This window comes from Notolepis coatsorum, assembly GCF_963971535.1.
Source record: "Notolepis coatsorum genome assembly, chromosome: 20".
NCBI classification, from domain to species: domain Eukaryota; kingdom Metazoa; phylum Chordata; class Actinopteri; order Aulopiformes; family Paralepididae; genus Notolepis; species Notolepis coatsorum.
This window is the reverse complement of record NC_140184.1, coordinates 8748911-8767862: the sequence shown is the minus strand read 5'-3', so window position 1 is coordinate 8767862 and position 18952 is coordinate 8748911. Positions and strand designations below refer to the sequence as shown.

The 18952-nt window shown below is 47.6% G+C and overlaps 1 protein-coding gene across 1 annotated transcript in view; it reads left to right on the top strand.

Annotated features, from left to right (window-relative positions):
- Positions 1 to 2608: 2608 nt before the first annotated feature.
- Positions 2609 to 18952, top strand: part of dis3l (DIS3 like exosome 3'-5' exoribonuclease) — a 56177-nt gene continuing 39833 nt past the window's right edge. The window contains exons 1-2 of the mRNA XM_084337514.1: positions 2609 to 2817; positions 12079 to 12232. Coding sequence (XP_084193640.1) covers positions 2688 to 2817; positions 12079 to 12232 — 284 coding nt within the window. The 5' untranslated portion in view covers positions 2609 to 2687. The remainder of the gene's footprint in view (positions 2818 to 12078; positions 12233 to 18952) is intronic.

Genomic DNA, 18952 nt, shown 5'->3' with positions numbered 1-18952 from the left:
CCCTGAATAGACAGGCATCGGTTTGATTGATTGATTGATTGAAAAGTTTATTAACAGATTGCAGAATGGGTACAGTACAGTACAGCTCAATACATACAATTGTTAAGGGGATGCAGACCAGAGAAAGACTTTCGTCTTGTTTACATCAGGGTCCCCCATTTTCAATTCATCAAGTTCAAGTTCAAGTTCTTTAATAGTTGTCATACAGAAGTACAGAATACTTTCATACAAAATGCTTCTTACTGTTACGCTCCAGAGACTGTGCTAGACAAGATAGTATCAAATAACATAATAACATAATATAGCATGAATTTAGAAGAAGAAAATGAGGTCACAGTTGTTCGGTATAGACATATGTACAATGTTCTGAGTTACCATATAATATACAATACACAACTATGCAGTGTACTAATGTACAGTACTATCTAGTGCAAAGCAGAAATGGGATGAGGTACAATTTTAGGTACAATTTACAGTAAGGTGTACGAGTTGTAGTGCAATCCTTCATCCATAAATATAAAGTGTGGGGAGTGGGTGCTACAGTGTGTTTGTTTAAAGTGGGTGTGTGCTATAAAGTGTGTGTAGTGGGTGCTACAGTGTGTTTGTTTAAAGTGAGTGTGTGCGTGTGGATGTGTGTGCTATGTGTGTTTGGTGGTTGTTGTTGTGTAGTGTTCATTCATTGTTCGTTTAGCAGCCTGATGGCCTGGGGATAGAAGCTACTTCTGAGTCTTTCTGTGCTCGCCCCGAGACTCCTGTATCGCTTGCCTGACGGCAGCAGTTCAAAGAGGCAGTTGTTCGGGTGGCTCGAGTCCTTAATAATTCTCTTAGCCTTCCCCTTGCAACGCTTGTAGTAAATGTTCTGGAGGGTGGGGAGCCCCCCTCCGATTGTGCGTTCGGCTGAACGTGTCACTCTTTGTAGTCTGCTTTGGTCTTTTGCAGTGCTATTCCCAAACCAGGAGGTGATGTTGCCGGTCAAGATGCTCTCTATTGTACATGAGTAGAAGTTCTTAAGGATCTTCTGGCTGACTTGGAACTTCCTTAGGCGCCTGAGGAAGTAGAGGCGTTGTCGTGCCTTCTTCACCACACTGTTAATGTGTATGGTCCATTTCAAGTCCTCGGATATGTGGGCTCCGAGGTACTTGAAGCTGTTGACTCTCTCAACCGGTGCCCCGTCGATGCTGAGGGGGCTGTAGTCCTTGACCCCCGACCTCCTGAAGTCCACAATCATCTCCTTTGTTTTGCTGACGTTCAGGGAGAGGCTGTTTTCCTGGCACCATCCCGCCAGGACCTTGACCTCTTCCAGGTAGGCCCTCTCGTCGTTGGCAGAGACATAACATATATGACATACATGACATACAGATAGACAGTACTGCTACATCTATACATTTATGACATATCAGATTTGCAAATACAGTACTGTTTGTGATACAAAAGTGTCCAGAAAAGGAGTGTATATACATTTGGCGTAGAAACTGTACATTGGAGGAGGTTGGTTGGGTGGGGTGGGGTTGGGTGGGTTGGGTGAGGGCTGTACATTGGAGGTGGGGGGGGGGGGGGGGGGGGTTGGGTAGGGGACACACACACATTTTACACTGTACATTGGAATATTGACAAAGCCTTACTTGGTAATTTACTGTACAACTAGGTTAGGACATTTGTAGGGGCCAGTTTCGAATTGCAGTCTCACGTAGGTGTTTTTTGAGAGTGTTTTTGAAGGTGGGTAGTGATTCACATTCCTTTACAGCTTTAGGCAGGGCGTTCCACATTGATGTGGCATAATTGCGAAACGTGTTTAGTCCCTTGTTTGAGCCGAATCTGGGTTTTACATGATTTGTGGAGCTCCCTCTGGTGTTGTGATCGTGGTATTCACTGACCTTTGGGAAGTATTTTGACATGTACATGGGTACCTTGGTCGCGTAGTGTATCTTGTAGACCAGGCCCATTGCAAGTTGCTGTACTCTGTCGTCTACTCTAAGCCATCCTAGGTTGTCAAAGTGGGCAGGGGTGAGGTGGGTTCTAGGAGTCAGGTCAAGTAGTAGTCTGACTAGCTTGTTTTGAGATGTTTGTAATTTGTTTTTTAGTGCCTTTGAGGTGCTTTGGTACCATGAGGTGCAAGCATAGTCGTGAACCGAAAGAGCGCACGACCCACTCGTGTGCTTAGCAGAAGTGACGGCCAGGAGAAAATAAGTCTTACAAGACAGCTGATTCAACTGCGCACGCTCGAGCGGTTCAAATGGAGCACCCAGAAGTTTCGATAGTTCACTTTCGAACCCTAACCCTATCCAGGATAGACTGAAGGAAGGACAAAACTGAACTCAAAGGACATAAAACCAGGTCCAAGTCCTTAGTCTGACACCACTCTTGAAAAATGAGTGCCTAAGCTTAACCGTCGAAAGAACTTGCTGTCACGCTCTAAGACAAACTCTACTCTAACCAACTTCGAAAGAGTGCCTAAGCTTAACCAGTGTAGAAACAGGCGTCGGCCAATCAGAGGGCGTCTCCGAGAAATGCGGCTACGGAAAAAAATAACGCTGGAGGGAAACGCGACATGCGTCGACGTAATGACGTATTTGGCGCGGCTGCGCACTGCGAAATATACTTCCTGGATGGACATGTTGACAACATTTGATTGCCGTTGTTGTTGTTGTTGTTGTACAACATTAAACTGAAACGACATTTACCACACAATGATTAAGACAGAAAAGATTTTGCACTTGAAGAGTTTCCGGGGACGGAAGGTTCGTGTTGTTCGCGAACATTATTTGAGAGAGTGTATCCCTTGCTACAGCTCTCTCTGTCAGGCGGACTGTGCCAACGGTAAGATGCTGTTGTTTACGTTCTTATAGTACCGCATGTGTCTAATCCCCCTTCACCCTGTTACCTTAGTCTGGCCGTCATTGAAAATAAGAATTTAGTTCTATCAAATAAATACATCAAATAAATCCTTCACAGTTAGGCAGCCACAGTAGGCTATATTGCTAAAGAATGCCAGAACGAGACACCCTTTCTGCCTGGAATGTAGACAACAGCAAAAACGTGATTGATTGAAAAGTTTATTAACAGATTGCAGAATGGGTACAGTACAGTACAGCTCAATACATACAATTGTTAAAGGGGAACTATCTTATAAATGGCCTTTTTCAGTGTTTAGCATTGTTTCCTAGCTATGTGGACATATATTAATATGATCTATGTCTCTAATTCTCATATTGGCGCATTCTTCCAATTCTCCTCTCACAATATTCACCCTCACTGAACTAAGTCATCTGAAAATGTGCATATCTGTGATGTCAGAGATTTCTCAGCTGCATAATAATGTGGCAGTTGATGTGGCAGTTGCCACCAAATGTATAGATGTAGCAGTACTGACTATCTGTATGTCATATATGTCCTGATGAATTGAAAATGGGGGACCCTGATGTAAACAAGACGAAAGTCTTTCTCTGGTCTGCATCCCCTTAACAATTGTGTGTATTGAGCTGTACTGTATTGTACCCATTCTGCAATCTGTTAATAAAGTTTTCAATCAATCAATCAATCAATCAACCAGGCCGTGTGTAACTGTTCCGCAACAGTAAGTGACTTCCGGGGTAGGCCTGATTGGCCCCGACAGGCACGTGACGCGGCAAACTCAGGACGCGCAACGAGGCTGCTGAGAGCTGTCGTGCGGAAATAGGCTGTCTATTGCCATTCTCTAACACAAACTCTAACCTTAACCAGCTCCTTAACAGCGCCTAAACTTAACCGTTCTAACCTTAACCAACTCCGAAACAATGCCTAACCTTAACCTTAACCATGCCTAACCTTAACCATAGAAAGAATATTGCCATTCTCTAAGACAAACTCTAACCTTAACCAGCTCCTTAACAGCGCCTAAACTTAACCGTTCTAACCTTAACCAACTCCGAAACAATGCCTAACCTTAACCTTAACCTTAACCATGCCTAACCTTAACCGGCGAAAGAATACATGTTAAAAAAAAAATCACGTTAAAAAAAAAAGATTTGATGGGATTCGAACTCACCAACAACGGACCGCAGGATCGCAGGACCGTTGCTCTGCCAGGTGAGCTGAAGCGCCGAATGAAAGTCATGGCGTATTTGGACGGTTACGTAATTCCGCAAGCTCTGCCGCTCGGCTCCGCGGAGCGTGCCGCGCGGCAGAGAAAGTTGCGCGTCACGTGCCTGTCGGGGCCAATCAGGCCTACCCCGGAAGTAACTTACTGTTGCGGATAAGCTATAAGCCACCAGGCCACACAGTGGTTGGAGCCCAGCCTCAAAACGGCTTAAGATCTTGAGGTAGAAAAATGCTGTTTTTGAGTACTTGATTAGAAATACAAAAAAAATATTTTTTTTGAAAATTCTGTACACTGTACATTGGAATACTGACAAAGCCATACTTGGTAATTTACTGTACAACTGGGTTAGGACATTTGTAGGGGCCAGTTTCGAATAGCAGTCTCCCGTAGGTGTTCTTTGAGAGTGTTTATGAAAGTGGGTAGTGATTCACATTCCTTTAGTCAAGTCAAGTCAAGAGTTTTAATTGTCACGGCATACAAGTATATGAAATGCGGGTGGTCTTGCCCGCAACGATGTGCAATACAGTGGTACAACATATAATAGAATCCAATAAAAAAACAACATTGTGCAATAAACAGGTAACAGGTAATTTCTTTTTACAGCTTTGGGTAGGGCGTTCCACATTGATGTGGCATAATTGCTAAACGTGTTTAGTCCCTTGTTTGAGCCGAATCTGGGTTTAACATGATTTGTGGAACTCCCTCTGGTGTTGTGATCGTGGTATTCACTGACCTTTGGGAAGTATTTTGACATGTACATGGGTACCTTGGTCGTGTAGTGTATCTTGTAGACCAGGCCCATTGCAAGTTGCTGTACTCTGTCGTCTACTCTAAGCCATCCTAGGTTGTCAAAGTGGGCAGGGGTGAGGTAGGTTCTAGGAGTGAGGTTAAGCAGTAGTCTGACTAGTTTGTTTTGAGATGTTTGTAATTTGGTTTTTAGTGCCTTTGAGGTGCTTTGGTACCATGAGGTGCAAGCATAGTCGTAGTACCCTTGAATGAGTGCTCCTGCCAGACTCAGAGTCTTCAGGGTATTCTTGTTTACCAGAGAGGAGATCCGGTACAAGAATCGAGTTCGTTGGTTGACTTTTTTTATTACATTGGATGCCATTTTGTCACAGGAAAGATTAGCCTCTAGGATGGAACCCAGGTAGGTAATTTCATCTTTCCTTGTGACAATATTGTCACCCACTGTAACTGAGAAGCCGTCGGTCTTGCTGAGTTTGTTATTTGAACCGAAGAGAATAGATTCTGTTTTACCCATGTGTAATGATAGTTTGTTATCAGCGAGCCAGGTGCAGATTCTGCCGAGTTCAGAGCTGAGTTTTTTTTTCAACCTGTAACTTGTTCTTGTCAGAGACCAGCAGGGCTGAGTCGTCTGCGAACAGGAACAAGTTGCAGTCACAAACTGATGACATGTCATTTGCATAAATTAGGAACATGGTGGTATGGAGCAGGATAGCTGGTATACATAACCTCTACTGCATGTGCTCAACCGCATAGTATATGGAAATACCATAGGCCAGAAAACAAATGCTCTTCAATTGGTCGCAACGTAACTTAAACACGTGGAATTGCTTTGTTATTACACTACCATGGTCGCGCCCATGGCGCGAATTTTGAATACTCAGTCGATTGTTTATAAAGTGCAATGTTTATAATACCAGCACTGTTTGCATATGGTGCGAGTTTCATGTTTTGTTTTATTTGTCACATATAAAGTATGTACATTATTACAGTGGCGCCCATGGCACGAATTTTGAATACTCAGTCGATCGTTTATAAAGTGCAATGTTTATAATACCAGCACCAGCACTGTTTGCATATGGTTCAAGTTTCATGTTTTGTTTTATTTGTCACATATAAAGTATGTACATTATTACAGTGAAATGCTTGGTTCTGTATGAGCCTCCTGAGAATGTGCTTCATACAGTAAAACAAGTAAAAAATGTATAAAGTCCAAACACTATACAAATACTCTGTGCAGTACGCACAGTTTATAAACTATGCCCTTGGATTTGTAAACTGTGCCCTTGGATTTTCGTGGGCATGGGTTCTAATTAGGGCTGACCTTCGAAGCTTTTTTTGGCAATCGAAGCTTCGGGGCCGAGCTTCGATTTTAATTCGAAGCTTCGAGTAAAAAAAATAATTATTTGTATTATTATTATTTTTTTTATCTTATGTTGTGGGACTTGTACAGCACTTTGGTAAACTTTGTTGTTTTTAAATGTGCTCTATAAATAAAGTGGATTGGATTCATTAATTAAGTAGCCCCTTTCGTGACTGTGACGCAGCCAACAAGGTTTCACTCGGCTGCGCTGCCTGGGTGCAGTGGGGCTGCTCTCACAGCCAACGACATGACATTACATAATTATGTTGCAACATCCGTCTATCAAGCAAACAATTATATTATATTTAATTTATAATTATATCAGACAATGCACCTACAAAAGCAGATGATTACAATTAAATTAGCCAACTTGGTAACACATTAGTCATAGCAGCATAGGCATAGCCTTATTAACACTTTGATCGCCATGGTTAAATTCATAATTTACCATCCCTCGCCATCTCTATTTGTCTATGGAGAAGTTCCCCTTCTTTGCAGGGCTATAACTTTTTAAATTTATTGCTAAATTGACATTATTATGGCCCATTCAATGTCCTATATCTATTGTTCAGGGTGTAGCAACGTTATACTTTTTCATTCACATATTCATACTAAAATACGGTCTAAAGTATAAGTATGTTTTTATCGTTTTCTGCAGCTTTCTCCAGAACTTGATTTATAGCCCCAAATGCATTATATTGATGATAAAATACAGTTTGATAGCGATCGGTGCCAGATAAAAAATGTCAACTGGAGATGCTTCTAGAAGTTACTACGTATGATCTGATGATGACCGGATGGGCGGGGGGTCGTTTATAAATCCGTGGGCAACGTTATATCATTCATCTAGTGTGGGTGATATGATCATCAGAGCAGTTAGTAAAGAACACGTTGGAAAATAACGCTGGATCTTACCGTATCTTCCTCGCGCCGTTGGGCGATGAGCGTGGAGCAGAGATATTCCTATTATGGGATGTATAAATACCCGATCCATTTCCAGGTTGTATAATATACGTCCAAATCATGTTGTTTGTCGAGTTATTTGCACCGATCGGTGTTCACTGTGTCAAGATGGAGTCCTGCTAATGATAGCGAGTGCCCGGACGAAATATGGGTGAGCACCACTTCATCCACATGACTTCCTGTTGGGCGATCTGCCGATCGGCCACCAGATGGCGCTCTTGAACCGTTAGAGAGTTGAGTGGAGCTCAGCAGTGAGTATATATAGAAATCATATAGAAATATGATTTCGATCACAGATTTTTTAAATATTGATATCAAAGACGTGTTATGGCGTCTTCGGCAGAATGAGCATGGCGGGCAATGACGAGTTTCGGCGTTTCCGGCGATTAAAGTGTTAATGTTTTGTGTGGCGTCGCCGTCGTGTACAACGATACTTACTTTTTAGGTGATTTGACAAAGTTGTTGTAGAGTTGTGATATGCCATTTTCTTCTGGCATATCTGGCACTCGGCTTTTTGGGCATTGTCTTTGCATATTTTAAAGTGTAACCACACGTCTGATGACTTCTTCGTCGACATGTCTGCTGCACATGTCCTTGTTGTTTTCAACACAGATAATCTCCACGTGCTTGTTGTAGAGAGGTGGAGTCGAGGCGCCGCTTACTTTCGTTTCATCGGAATCGAGGCAGGAAGGCGCCGCTTACTTTCGTTTCATTGGAACGGAGGCGCAGGATTTTGGAGGCAAAAAGAAAAAAAATATTTATGTTCGAAGCTCGTGCCATCGAACGAAGCTTCGAAGCTTAGAAGTATTTAAGACAGCCTTAGTTCTAATCCAAGCCTAGGGCATGGTTTAGATGGCAGATTTGCCTAGACTAAAGGTAGATATAGGCGCACCTCGGTCACCAACAGGAGGGTATTCCAGCTGTGGGTGGCTATATGATGCTCCAGGGCTGTTGCACACCCTGTTCCCCTTTTGGAATCTGAATAATGCATATAATAATTTGGGGCAGGGACCATGCCTGTACAGTATTGTAAGACGTATGCAGAAATACAATACAAAATTGTCCCATTTCACATTTAACACATGTTGCCACTCACTCTTATTGAAGACACCAAGAGCTGTATTGAAATAACCTTTGTATTCTCCCATTGTTTGACTATGGTGATCTCATTCGAGCAAGAGTGTCCTTCCTTGATCACCTTAATGTTTTGTACCACTCAGCAATTAGGTTTGCTACAAATGCCCCCTTTTCCAACACATCACTGACTTGTACACATCTGTAAATTGGCCATCGTTACACTCTCGGCGAGAAATTAATTGGCTTACACTAATTTCACATCACAAAACCCTCCTTGGTCTGACCCCTCCTAATTTGATCCACCTGTTAAAATGGTCATCTACTCCCTATAACACCAGAGCTGCTCACCATATCGCTAGATGTTCCCCGTGTTAACACTTCCTTTGGTCAATCCTCCCTCCTTCCAGTTCCCAGCAGTTGGAACGAGATGCAAAGGTCATTTGACTGTTCTGCTTCATTCTATTTGGTTGTTTGTTGGATGTGCGTTTTAATTATCCCCCCTTACCTCTGTAATGTATGTATCATCTGTGTCTTTTCTATTTTATAAAAAAAAAACGTGTCCCCTTTACCTGTTACCCTTCGAGATGCCTTTTTGTCCTCTCGCCAGGCCGTCATTGTAAATAATAATTTGTTCTTAATTGACCTGCCTGGTTCAATAAAGTGTGGTGGGGTTCTCTTTAGCTCTTAAAAAAAGACTCCCACACAACCATAGGCACAGTCGGAAAAAGTCAAGGTGATATTTAAAAACAGTCACGCAAGCGAAAATAACATAAAACAAAATACAAAGTTACAATACTTATACCTATAACATGAGTTCCCCAATAACTCATTAGTTTACACAGAAATAACAAAAACACTACAGAGCTTCACCAGCATAATTCTGTTACCTACTTTGTAACACGCAGCCAGGTGAAGACTCCTCTTCTTGGCCAAAACGGCTCTCTTGTACCTGGTAGCCCCTCCCATCAGGGCCCTATTGTACCTGGTAGCCCCTCCCATCAGGCTTCACACAGGTGAAGATTGCCCTCTTGTACCTGGTAGCCCCTCCCATCAGGGCCCTATTGTACCTGGTAGCCCCTCCCATCAGGCTTCACACAGGTGAAGATTGCCCTCTTGTACCTGGTAGCCCCTCCCATCAGGCTTCACACAGGTGCTGCTGCACCTCTTGTACCTGGTAGCCCCTCCCATCAGGCTTCACACAGGTGAAGATTGCCCTCTTGTACCTGGTAGCCCCTCCCATCAGGCTTCACACGGGTGCTGCTGCACCTCTTGTACCTGGTAGCCCCTCCCATCAGGGCCCTATTGTACCTGGTAGCCCCTCCCATTAGGCTTCACACGGGTGCTGCTGCACCTCTTGTACCTGGTAGCCCCTCCCATTAGGCTTCACACGGGTGCTGCTGCACCTCTTGTACCTGGTAGCCCCTCCCATCAGGCTTCACACAGGTGCTGCTGCACCTCTTGTACCTGGTAGCCCCTCCCATCAGGCTTCACACAGGTGCTGCTGCACCTCTTGTACCTGGTAGCCCCTCCCATCAGGCTTCACACGGGTGCTGCTGCACCTCTTGTACCTGGTAGCCCCTCCCATCAGGCTTCACACGGGTGCTGCTGCACCTCTTGTACCTGGTAGCCCCTCCCATCAGGCTTCACACGGGTGCTGCTGCACCTCTTGTACCTGGTAGCCCCTCCCATCAGGGCCCTATTGTACCTGGTAGCCCCTCCCATCAGGCTTCACACGGGTGCTGCTGCACCTCTTGTACCTGGTAGCCCCTCCCATTAGGCTTCACACAGGTGCTGCTGCACCTCTTGTACCTGGTAGCCCCTCCCATCAGGCATCACACAGGTGCTGCTGCACATCATACATCATCATCATCATCATTTATTTATTCGTACATGGAATTACCACAGTCCAACAGTACATATTAATATAATTCACCAAAAATACCATGGCCGAAAGGAACAGGAAGAAGAAAAAATCTTATATATACCTGCCCCTACACACAGACAACACACCGATAGACATATTGTGTAAAACCAAACAGAATATACCCATTTTGCAAAAAAAAATCAACATCAACACAACCAAACCAACACAAATAAACCCATTTTGTCTATCTATCAGTCAAACTACATATCTAGGTTCATTCATTTACACACACACACACACACACCCACACACACACACACACACACACACACACACTTATATAATGTATTATACTTCTATATACTATCTAATTTCTATTTTATTATAATAGAACTAAATCATACCATTTATTCTACACCATATTGGTACAGTATTATACAATATTTTAATATATTATTATTCTATGTTACGCTGCTATATACTATATTACTATACTCATACTGGCCTACACTACAACTCTATGCTACGTCATACATTAACAATGTCCTACACAGGTGCTACACGTCATCAATACATTAACCTATCAAGCAAATAGCAACAACAATAATAAATATGTATGTATGTATGAAGTAAGGGATAATGTATCGAGGTCATTGTCGCAAAATAATTGACCGACACGGAGTTTAAAATACCGAGGCGCCGCGCCGAGGTGTTTTAAACGTAGTGAAGGTCAATTATTTTGCGATGATGACCGAGTATAGCTATACATTATCCCGCTTATTACATGGCTAACTTACTAACAATATACCTAATTCATTTGACAAATCGCAGTTGTTCTGTGGCTCTGTCAGCCTAAAGAAAAGGGGATTATTATTATCGCGGGCAGCCCGGCAGGTGTGTCTGATTGGCTGCAATGAAACAGTGTGTGTCAGTGGGGCTTGATTACTCCAGCTGCGAAAAACAATAATCACCGGTGGTTATGTAAGGGATAATGTATGGCTACGAGGTCATTGTCGCAAAATAATTGACCGACACGGAGTTTAAAATACCGAGGCGCCGCGCCGAGGTGTTTTAAACGTAGTGAAGGTCAATTATTTTGCGACAATGACCGAGTAGGCTATACATTATCCCGCTTATTACATGGCTAACTTACTAACAATATACCTAATTCATTTTACATCGACTCGCAACACTGGTTCTGGCTGCGTTCTGGCTCCGCTCGTCGCTCCGCCCCCTGTCATCGCCGGCAGCAGAACACTGAGTGTCTAATTGCACTGAAACAGTGTGTGTCAGTGGGCTTGATTGCGAACAGCTGCGCACTGCGGTCATTATTGAAAAAACAGCGGTCATTATTGAAAAATAATGACCGCTGTCGGGGGGCTATTGACCAATCACAAGCAAGCATTTCGGCGAATGTGAAAACGCCATGTAATAACGAAAAATAATTCACCGCTGTCGGGGGCTATTGACCAATCACAAGCAAGCATTTCGGCGAATGTGAAAACGCCATGTAATAATGTATGATAATATGAATGAATGTAGCACTCCCAGGTGTGCACCCTTGGTTGTGCTACTGACGGTAATGGAATTTAATGATGGGGGGGGGGGGGGGGGGTTGATGTTCTCAGTACAATAATAGAAGAGCATGGTACATGTTTGGTGTGTGTGGGAGCGCTGCTTGCAGTCCATGACGGAGCCGCTCCGTCGCATAAAGGTTCGATCAAAATAAAAGTAAATTATCGCAATTGTTCATTTCAGATGTAGTGATCAGTTGATGAATGTCCTATTATAACCTTGTTTTTTAATTGACCAAACAACTGTTCAATATAAAAAGAAAAGAATAATAGCATAATATTACAGAAGTGACAGAAGTGAACCGTTTGCAAAATGCCCATACATTTTAATGAGCTAACCCCCTTCCATGCGATGTTGTGTTTACATAGCAACAACATAGTGACATGGGGGAATGCTCTCTCTCTTCTTCTCCAGACGGCAAGGTCCTGTCCAGGGAGGCCACACATTATGTGGTGCCTGATGCCGGGGTGGTGGAGGACTACCTGGAGATCCTGGAGCTCAGAGAGTTGCAGGGGATTGTCCTCACCCAGACGGCCTGCCAGGCCGTGCAGCACAGCAGAGGACGCAGGTACAGTGTGTCCATGTAGATATTTATCCACACGGAATACTGATTGGATAAATGTAGGGCCCTATGAAATCCGTCTTTAATCTTTTCCTGTTTTGGGATTTCTCGGTTTAAAATGTTCCTGTTTTCGGATTTCTCGCTTTTTTTTTTGTTTGTTTCGGATTTCTCGTTTTTCGTTCGTTTTTTTCATATTTTTTCCTTTGGATTTAAGTAAAAAAAAAATCCATTGCAGTGGAATAACTAAATAATAAAATAATACAAAATAATAATTTGTTTAAAATAAATTAAATTCCGTTGTCCCGGAATGGATAATGGTAGCTGTAATTTCTGCGTCTCCGTAGACCGTGCAGCGTCATCGTTTTAGAGTCGTAGTGAAGATTGATTTATATGAAAACCGATTTATGTATAATTTAAGCATATTCCATGCCATTCCGCGATAATTCAGAATTCCGTGAAATCCTCTGCGATTCCGTGGTCGCGGATTCCATAGGGCCCTAGATAAATGTCATGCTGGTGCTCTAGCACCACCTCTGCAAGACCTCTTTCTTTCACCTCCGAAACATCCCTAAACTCCGTTCCTCACTCACCCTGGCAGATTCCGAGAAACTCGTCCACGCTTTTGTTTCCTCCAGGCTGGACTATTGCAATGCACTCCTCATCGGGATCCCTAGTAAAAGCATTAAAAAACTGCAAACCATCCAGAATGTCGCTGCTAGGATCCTGATGAGGGTGCGCAAATATGATCACATCACCCCCACCCTCAGATCCCTTCACTGGCTCCCCGTGGAACACAGGGTTGAGTACAAGGTCTCCCTCCTCACTCACCAGTGCGTACACGGTGGTGCCCCTGCCTATCTCAAGGAACTCCTCGCCCCCCAGTCCTCCTCACGCTCCCTCCGCTCCGGCACAGCCTACCTCCTCAAAGCCCCCAGGACTAAACTGCACTCCATGGGCGATCGAGCCTTCTGCTCCGCCGCACCCAGACTTTGGAATGCTCTATCCACCTGAGAGCACCACAATCCGTCGTGGCTTTTAAAAGGGGCCTAAAAACATTTCTTTTTAACAAGGCTTTTGCCTGAATTTTTCTTTTACTTTTATTTGTTACTTCTATTCATTTTATTATAATTTTATTTTATTTTACTTTTATGTTCTTCCATTGAATTGTTTTATTCATTTAACCTTTTGTCTATATCTCCTGTAGCACTCTGAGATTCTCGCGAATATAAAGTGCGGTACAAATTGAATCTATTATTATTATTGGTGCTCTAGCCAAATTTCCCTTGGGATGAATAAAGTATTTCTATTTTATTCTATATCTATTCTATTCTAGTGCAACATCTATAGCATCTTTAAAGTTGGGCTATGCACTACTCACTACTGTATATTATCATTTGTGTTGTAAATATGTATGTATATGGGTGCAAGTAGATTTTCAGAAGAACGCAGGTGTAGTGTAAATCTAAGCCCAACCCACGTCGCTCATGTTTTTGGAATCTATTTAGTCATTTAGCTGAACGCTTTTATCCAAAGCCACTTACAAGTTCTGTACAACAAGTCAGCAGGAAGGTTCTGTACAACAAGTCAGCAGGAAGGTTCTGTACAACAAGTCAGCAGGAAGGTTCTGTACAACAAGTCAGCAGGAAGGTTCTGTACAACAAGTCAGCAGGACGGTTCTGTACAACAAGTCAGCAGGAAGGTTCTGTACAACAAGTCAGCAGGAAGGTTCTGTACAACAAGTCAGCAGGACGGTTCTGTACAACAAGTCAGCAGGAAGGTTCTGTACAACAAGTCAGCAGGAAGGTTCTGTACAACAAGTCAGCAGGAAGGGTACAGCTCTGGTAGCTACAGTAAGTCATATTGTTTGTCAAACAGTGGCGAACTTGAGTGCTACAGTCTTGAGCGCATAGTAGTATAGACATATTAGCATAGTAGGTATAGTATAGGCAATACAAGGAACATTCATTCATAATACAATTTCCACACCCCTAACAGGGAAGGTAGATTCATTATTGGCAGAGTGCTTACTAGTAAAAGACAAAGGTTAGTATTTTATATGTTTCCCTTTCTTCATTTAAGCTATCATATCCACCGTGAGTCCTGCAGTCAGCCAATGACTGGGGAACACTTTCAAAAGCCTCACCAGCCTTTGTACCCCCTGTGTGAATATACACACTCACACTATAGAATATACACTCTAGAATATATACGCACACTATAAAATATCCTGCCCCCTGCATGCCTTTGTCACAACTTTAAATTTGAGGGATCCTTGCTAAAAATGTGTGTGAATATCGGACCGATATATCAATTTCAACCTTTTTTTGCTCTCAAATATCGGCACCGGCTCCCTAAAAACCAGTATCGCTCGGCCTCTAATGTATAACCATGTTGGCCTAGCATCAAATCCCACCAGAACCCTCTCTCCTGTGTCTCACCTGCTATATTTCATTAGTCTTCCAACTGTTTCAATAAATACAAAATAAATATGGTTCTGGTGAAAATGGTACAATTTAAAACAAATACTGTAGGCCATCCTTCAAAAGGTTTCAGGTTAAGTTGACTGTAATTTTAAACAAATATGCTGTCCTTCAAAATGTTTCAGGTTAAGTTGACTGTAATCTGTAACAAGTAGGCTGTCCTTCAAAAATGTTTCGGGTTAAGTTATAATAATAAATAATAACTTTATTTGTATAGCACTTTTCATACAGAAATTGCAATTCAAAGTGCTTCAGAGCAGTAAAAAATACAGGCATAAGCGAGCATAAAAAGATAGAGAGGTGGCAAGGTAAGGTAAATCACAATTTTTCACATTAGGATCTAGCATCCCAATAGGCCTCTCTGTTTACGGTTTCATTCAGTAATAAAAAATAATAAAATAGTAAAAAAGTGCGGTTTGATTCAGTTTAAAAAAAGGCAATACTAAAAATAATAAAATAAAAACAGACAGTAAAAAGTGTGATAAAATAGTTCAATAAAAATTATAGAACAACAGAGCAGTGCATCGCTCTTAATACTTTGAGTTTCTTTACAAAGTACAGTTCTAAATGACCTTATAGAACAACAGAGCAGTGTCACTCACAACTTAACAACAGAGGAGTGCATCGCTCTCAACTTTGAGTTTCTTTACAAAGTTCACGTTTGAATTACAACAGAGCGGCGCTCCGAAAATTACAGTGCATAAGAGGTAGTGAGATACTGTAAGCCATAAATTGACTGTAATCTGTAACAAGTAGGCTGTCCTTCAGAATGTTTCAGGTTAAGTTGACCGTAGTTACAAAGGCACTATACTATCCATCTAAAGGAAACCGTGTCCTCTTGCTGTTGATAATGTGCGCTTGCTGTGAGAGCTTCTTTTGCATTTAACCTTTAATGAACCGACCTGTGCGAGAGAGAGTGGAGGACCTAGAGCTCATCCTCATTATATCTGAGGTAATGCTGATCAAGCTAAATGAGGACCAGCATGTGAATTTAAATCTCTTCCCACATGCATATAACCACACACACACGTGCATATACACACGCACATGCACACACACACACACATATACACACGCATATATACACACGCATATACACACACATACACACACATATACACACACACACATATACACACACACGTATATACACATACACGCACACACACACACACACACACATATACACACGGATATACACACACACATGCACACACACACATATACACACGCATACGCGCACACATACACATATATACACACACATATATACACACACATATATACACACACACACACACACACACACACACACAAATATATATACACAATTACCCTCCCTTACTCATTCACTCATACATGGTGTAGGTGTACTGTACGTTGCTCTTGACAAAGTTGATGAATTGTGTAAAAAAAGAAGTCCTCCAGGACAGTTGGAAACATTCCAGGCTCTTTTGCTTATTCCTCCATTTTAAAACGTTGCATCGTTAATACGACGAGGCCCAGTGCGAGGCAGGGGGGAGGAGGCGGGGGGGGAGGCAGGGGGGAGGCAGGGGGAGGCAGAGGGGAGGCAGAGGGGAGGCAGGGGGAGGCGTGGAGAGGCAGGGGGGAGGCAGAGGGGAGGCAGGGGGAGGCAGGGGGGAGGCAGGGGGGAGGAGGCGGGGGGGGAGGCAGGGGGGAGGCAGGGGGAGGCGGGGAGAGGCAGGGGGGTGTCAGGGGGGAGAGGCAGAGGGGAGGCAGGGGGAGGAGACGGGGGGGAGGCAGGGGGAGGCGTGGAGAGGCAGGGGGAGGCGTGGAGAGGCAGGGGGGAGGCAGAGGGAGGCAGAGGGGAGGAGGCGTGGGGGAGGCAGAGGGAGGCAGAGGGGAGGAGGCGGGGGGGGAGGCGTGGAGAGGCAGGGGGAGGCAGGGGGAGAGGCAGAGGGGAGGCAGGGGGAGGAGACGGGGGGGAGGCAGGGGGAGGCGTGGAGAGGCAGGGGGAGGCGTGGAGAGGCAGGGGGGAGGCAGAGGGGAGGCAGGGGGGAGGAGGCGGGTGGGGAGGCAGGGGGAGGCGTGGAGAGGCAGGGGGAGGCAGGGGGGAGGCCGGGGGGGGAGGCAGGGGGGAGGCAGGGGGAGGAGGCGGGTGGGGAGGCAGGGGGAGGCAGGGGGAGGCAGGGGGGAGAGGCAGGGGGAGGCAGGGGGGAGAGGCAGAGGGGAGGCAGGGGGAGGAGGCGGGTGGGGAGGCAGGGGGGAGAGGCAGGGGGAGGCAGGGGGGAGAGGCAGGGGGAGGCAGGGGGAGGAGGCGGGTGGGGAGGCAGGGGGAGGCGTGGAGAGGCAGGGGGAGGCAGGGGGGAGGCCGGGGGGGGAGGCAGGGGGGAGGCCGGGGGGGGAGGCAGGGAGGAGGCAGGGGGGGAGGCGTGGAGAGGCAGGGGGAGGCAGGGGGAGAGGCAGAGGGGAGGCAGGGGGAGGAGACGGGGGGGAGGCAGGGGGAGGCGTGGAGAGGCAGGGGGAGGCGTGGAGAGGCAGGGGGGAGGCAGAGGGGAGGCAGGGGGGAGGAGGCGGGTGGGGAGGCAGGGGGAGGCGTGGAGAGGCAGGGGGAGGCAGGGGGGAGGCCGGGGGGGGAGGCAGGGGGGAGGCAGGGGGAGGAGGCGGGTGGGGAGGCAGGGGGAGGCAGGGGGAGGCAGGGGGGAGAGGCAGGGGGAGGCAGGGGGGAGAGGCAGAGGGGAGGCAGGGGGAGGAGGCGGGTGGGGAGGCAGGGGGGAGAGGCAGGGGGAGGCAGGGGGGAGAGGCAGGGGGAGGCAGGGGGAGGAGGCGGGTGGGGAGGCAGGGGGAGGCGTGGAGAGGCAGGGGGAGGCAGGGGGGAGGCCGGGGGGGGAGGCAGGGGGGAGGCCGGGGGGGGAGGCAGGGGGGAGGCAGGGGGAGGAGGCGTGGGGGGAGGCAGGGGGAGAGGCAGAAAGGAGGCAGGGAGAGGCAGGGGGAGGCAGGGGGGAGAGGCGGGGGGAGAGGCAGGGGGGAGGCAGGGGGAGAGGCAGGGGGAGGCAGGGGGGAGGCAGGGGGGGAGGCAGGGGGGAGGCAGGGGGAGGCAGGGGGGAGGCAGGGGGAGAGGCAGGGGGAGGCAGGGGGAGGAGGCGGGTGGGGAGGCAGGGGGAGGCGTGGAGAGGCAGGGGGAGGCAGGGGGGAGGCCGGGGGGGGAGGCAGGGGGGAGGCAGGGGGAGGAGGCGTGGGGGGAGGCAGGGGGAGAGGCAGAAAGGAGGCAGGGAGAGGCAGGGGGGAGAGGCAGGGGGAGGCAGGGGGGAGAGGCGGGGGGAGAGGCAGGGGGGAGGCAGGGGGAGAGGCAGGGGGAGGCAGGGGGGAGGCAGGGGGGAGGCAGGGGGGGAGGCAGGGGGGAGGCAGGGGGGAGGCAGGGGGAGAGGCAGGGGGGAGGCAGGGGGAGAGGCAGGGGGGGAGGCAGGGGGGAGGCAGGGGGGAGAGGCAGGGGGGAGGCAGGGGGAGGCGTGGAGAGGCAGGGGGGAGGAGGCGGGGGGGGAGGCAGGGGGGAGAGGCAGGGGGAGGCAGGGGGGAGAGGCGGGGGGAGAGGCAGGGGGGAGGAGGCGGGGGGGGGAGGCAGGGGGGAGAGGCAGGGGGGAGAGGCGGGGGGAGAGGCAGGGGGGAGGCAGGGGGAGAGGCAGGGGGAGGCAGGGGGGAGGCAGGGGGAGAGGCAGGGGGGAGAGGCAGGGGGAGGCAGGGGGAGAGGCAGGGGGGAGGCAGGGGGAGGCAGGGGGGAGAGGCAGGGGGAGAGGCAGGGGGAGGCAGGGGGAGGCAGGGGGGAGGAGGCGGGGGGGGGAGGCAGGGGGGAGAGGCAGGGGGAGGCAGGGGGAGGCAGGGGGGAGAGGCAGGGGGGAGGCAGGGGGGAGAGGCAGGGGGAGGCAGGGGGGAGAGGCAGGGGGGAGAGGCAGGGGGGAGGCAGGGGGAGAGGCAGGGGGGAGGCAGGGGGAGGCAGGGGGGAGAGGCAGGGGGAGAGGCGGGGGGAGGCAGGGGGGAGAGGCAGGGGGGAGGCAGGGGGAGGCAGGGGGGAGAGGCAGGGGGGAGGCAGGGGGGGAGGCAGGGGGAGAGACGGCTGATGGTGTAGCTGCTGAATGTGTTGGAGCCACGTTCACTTCAATGCACAGGGGGCCGTGAGGAAGAACAGCCGAGTCAGTCAAAGATGGTGTGTGTGTGCGTCTGGGTGTGTGTGCGTCTGGGTGTGTGTGCGTGCGTCTGGGTGTGTGTGCGTCTGGGTGTGTGTGCGTCT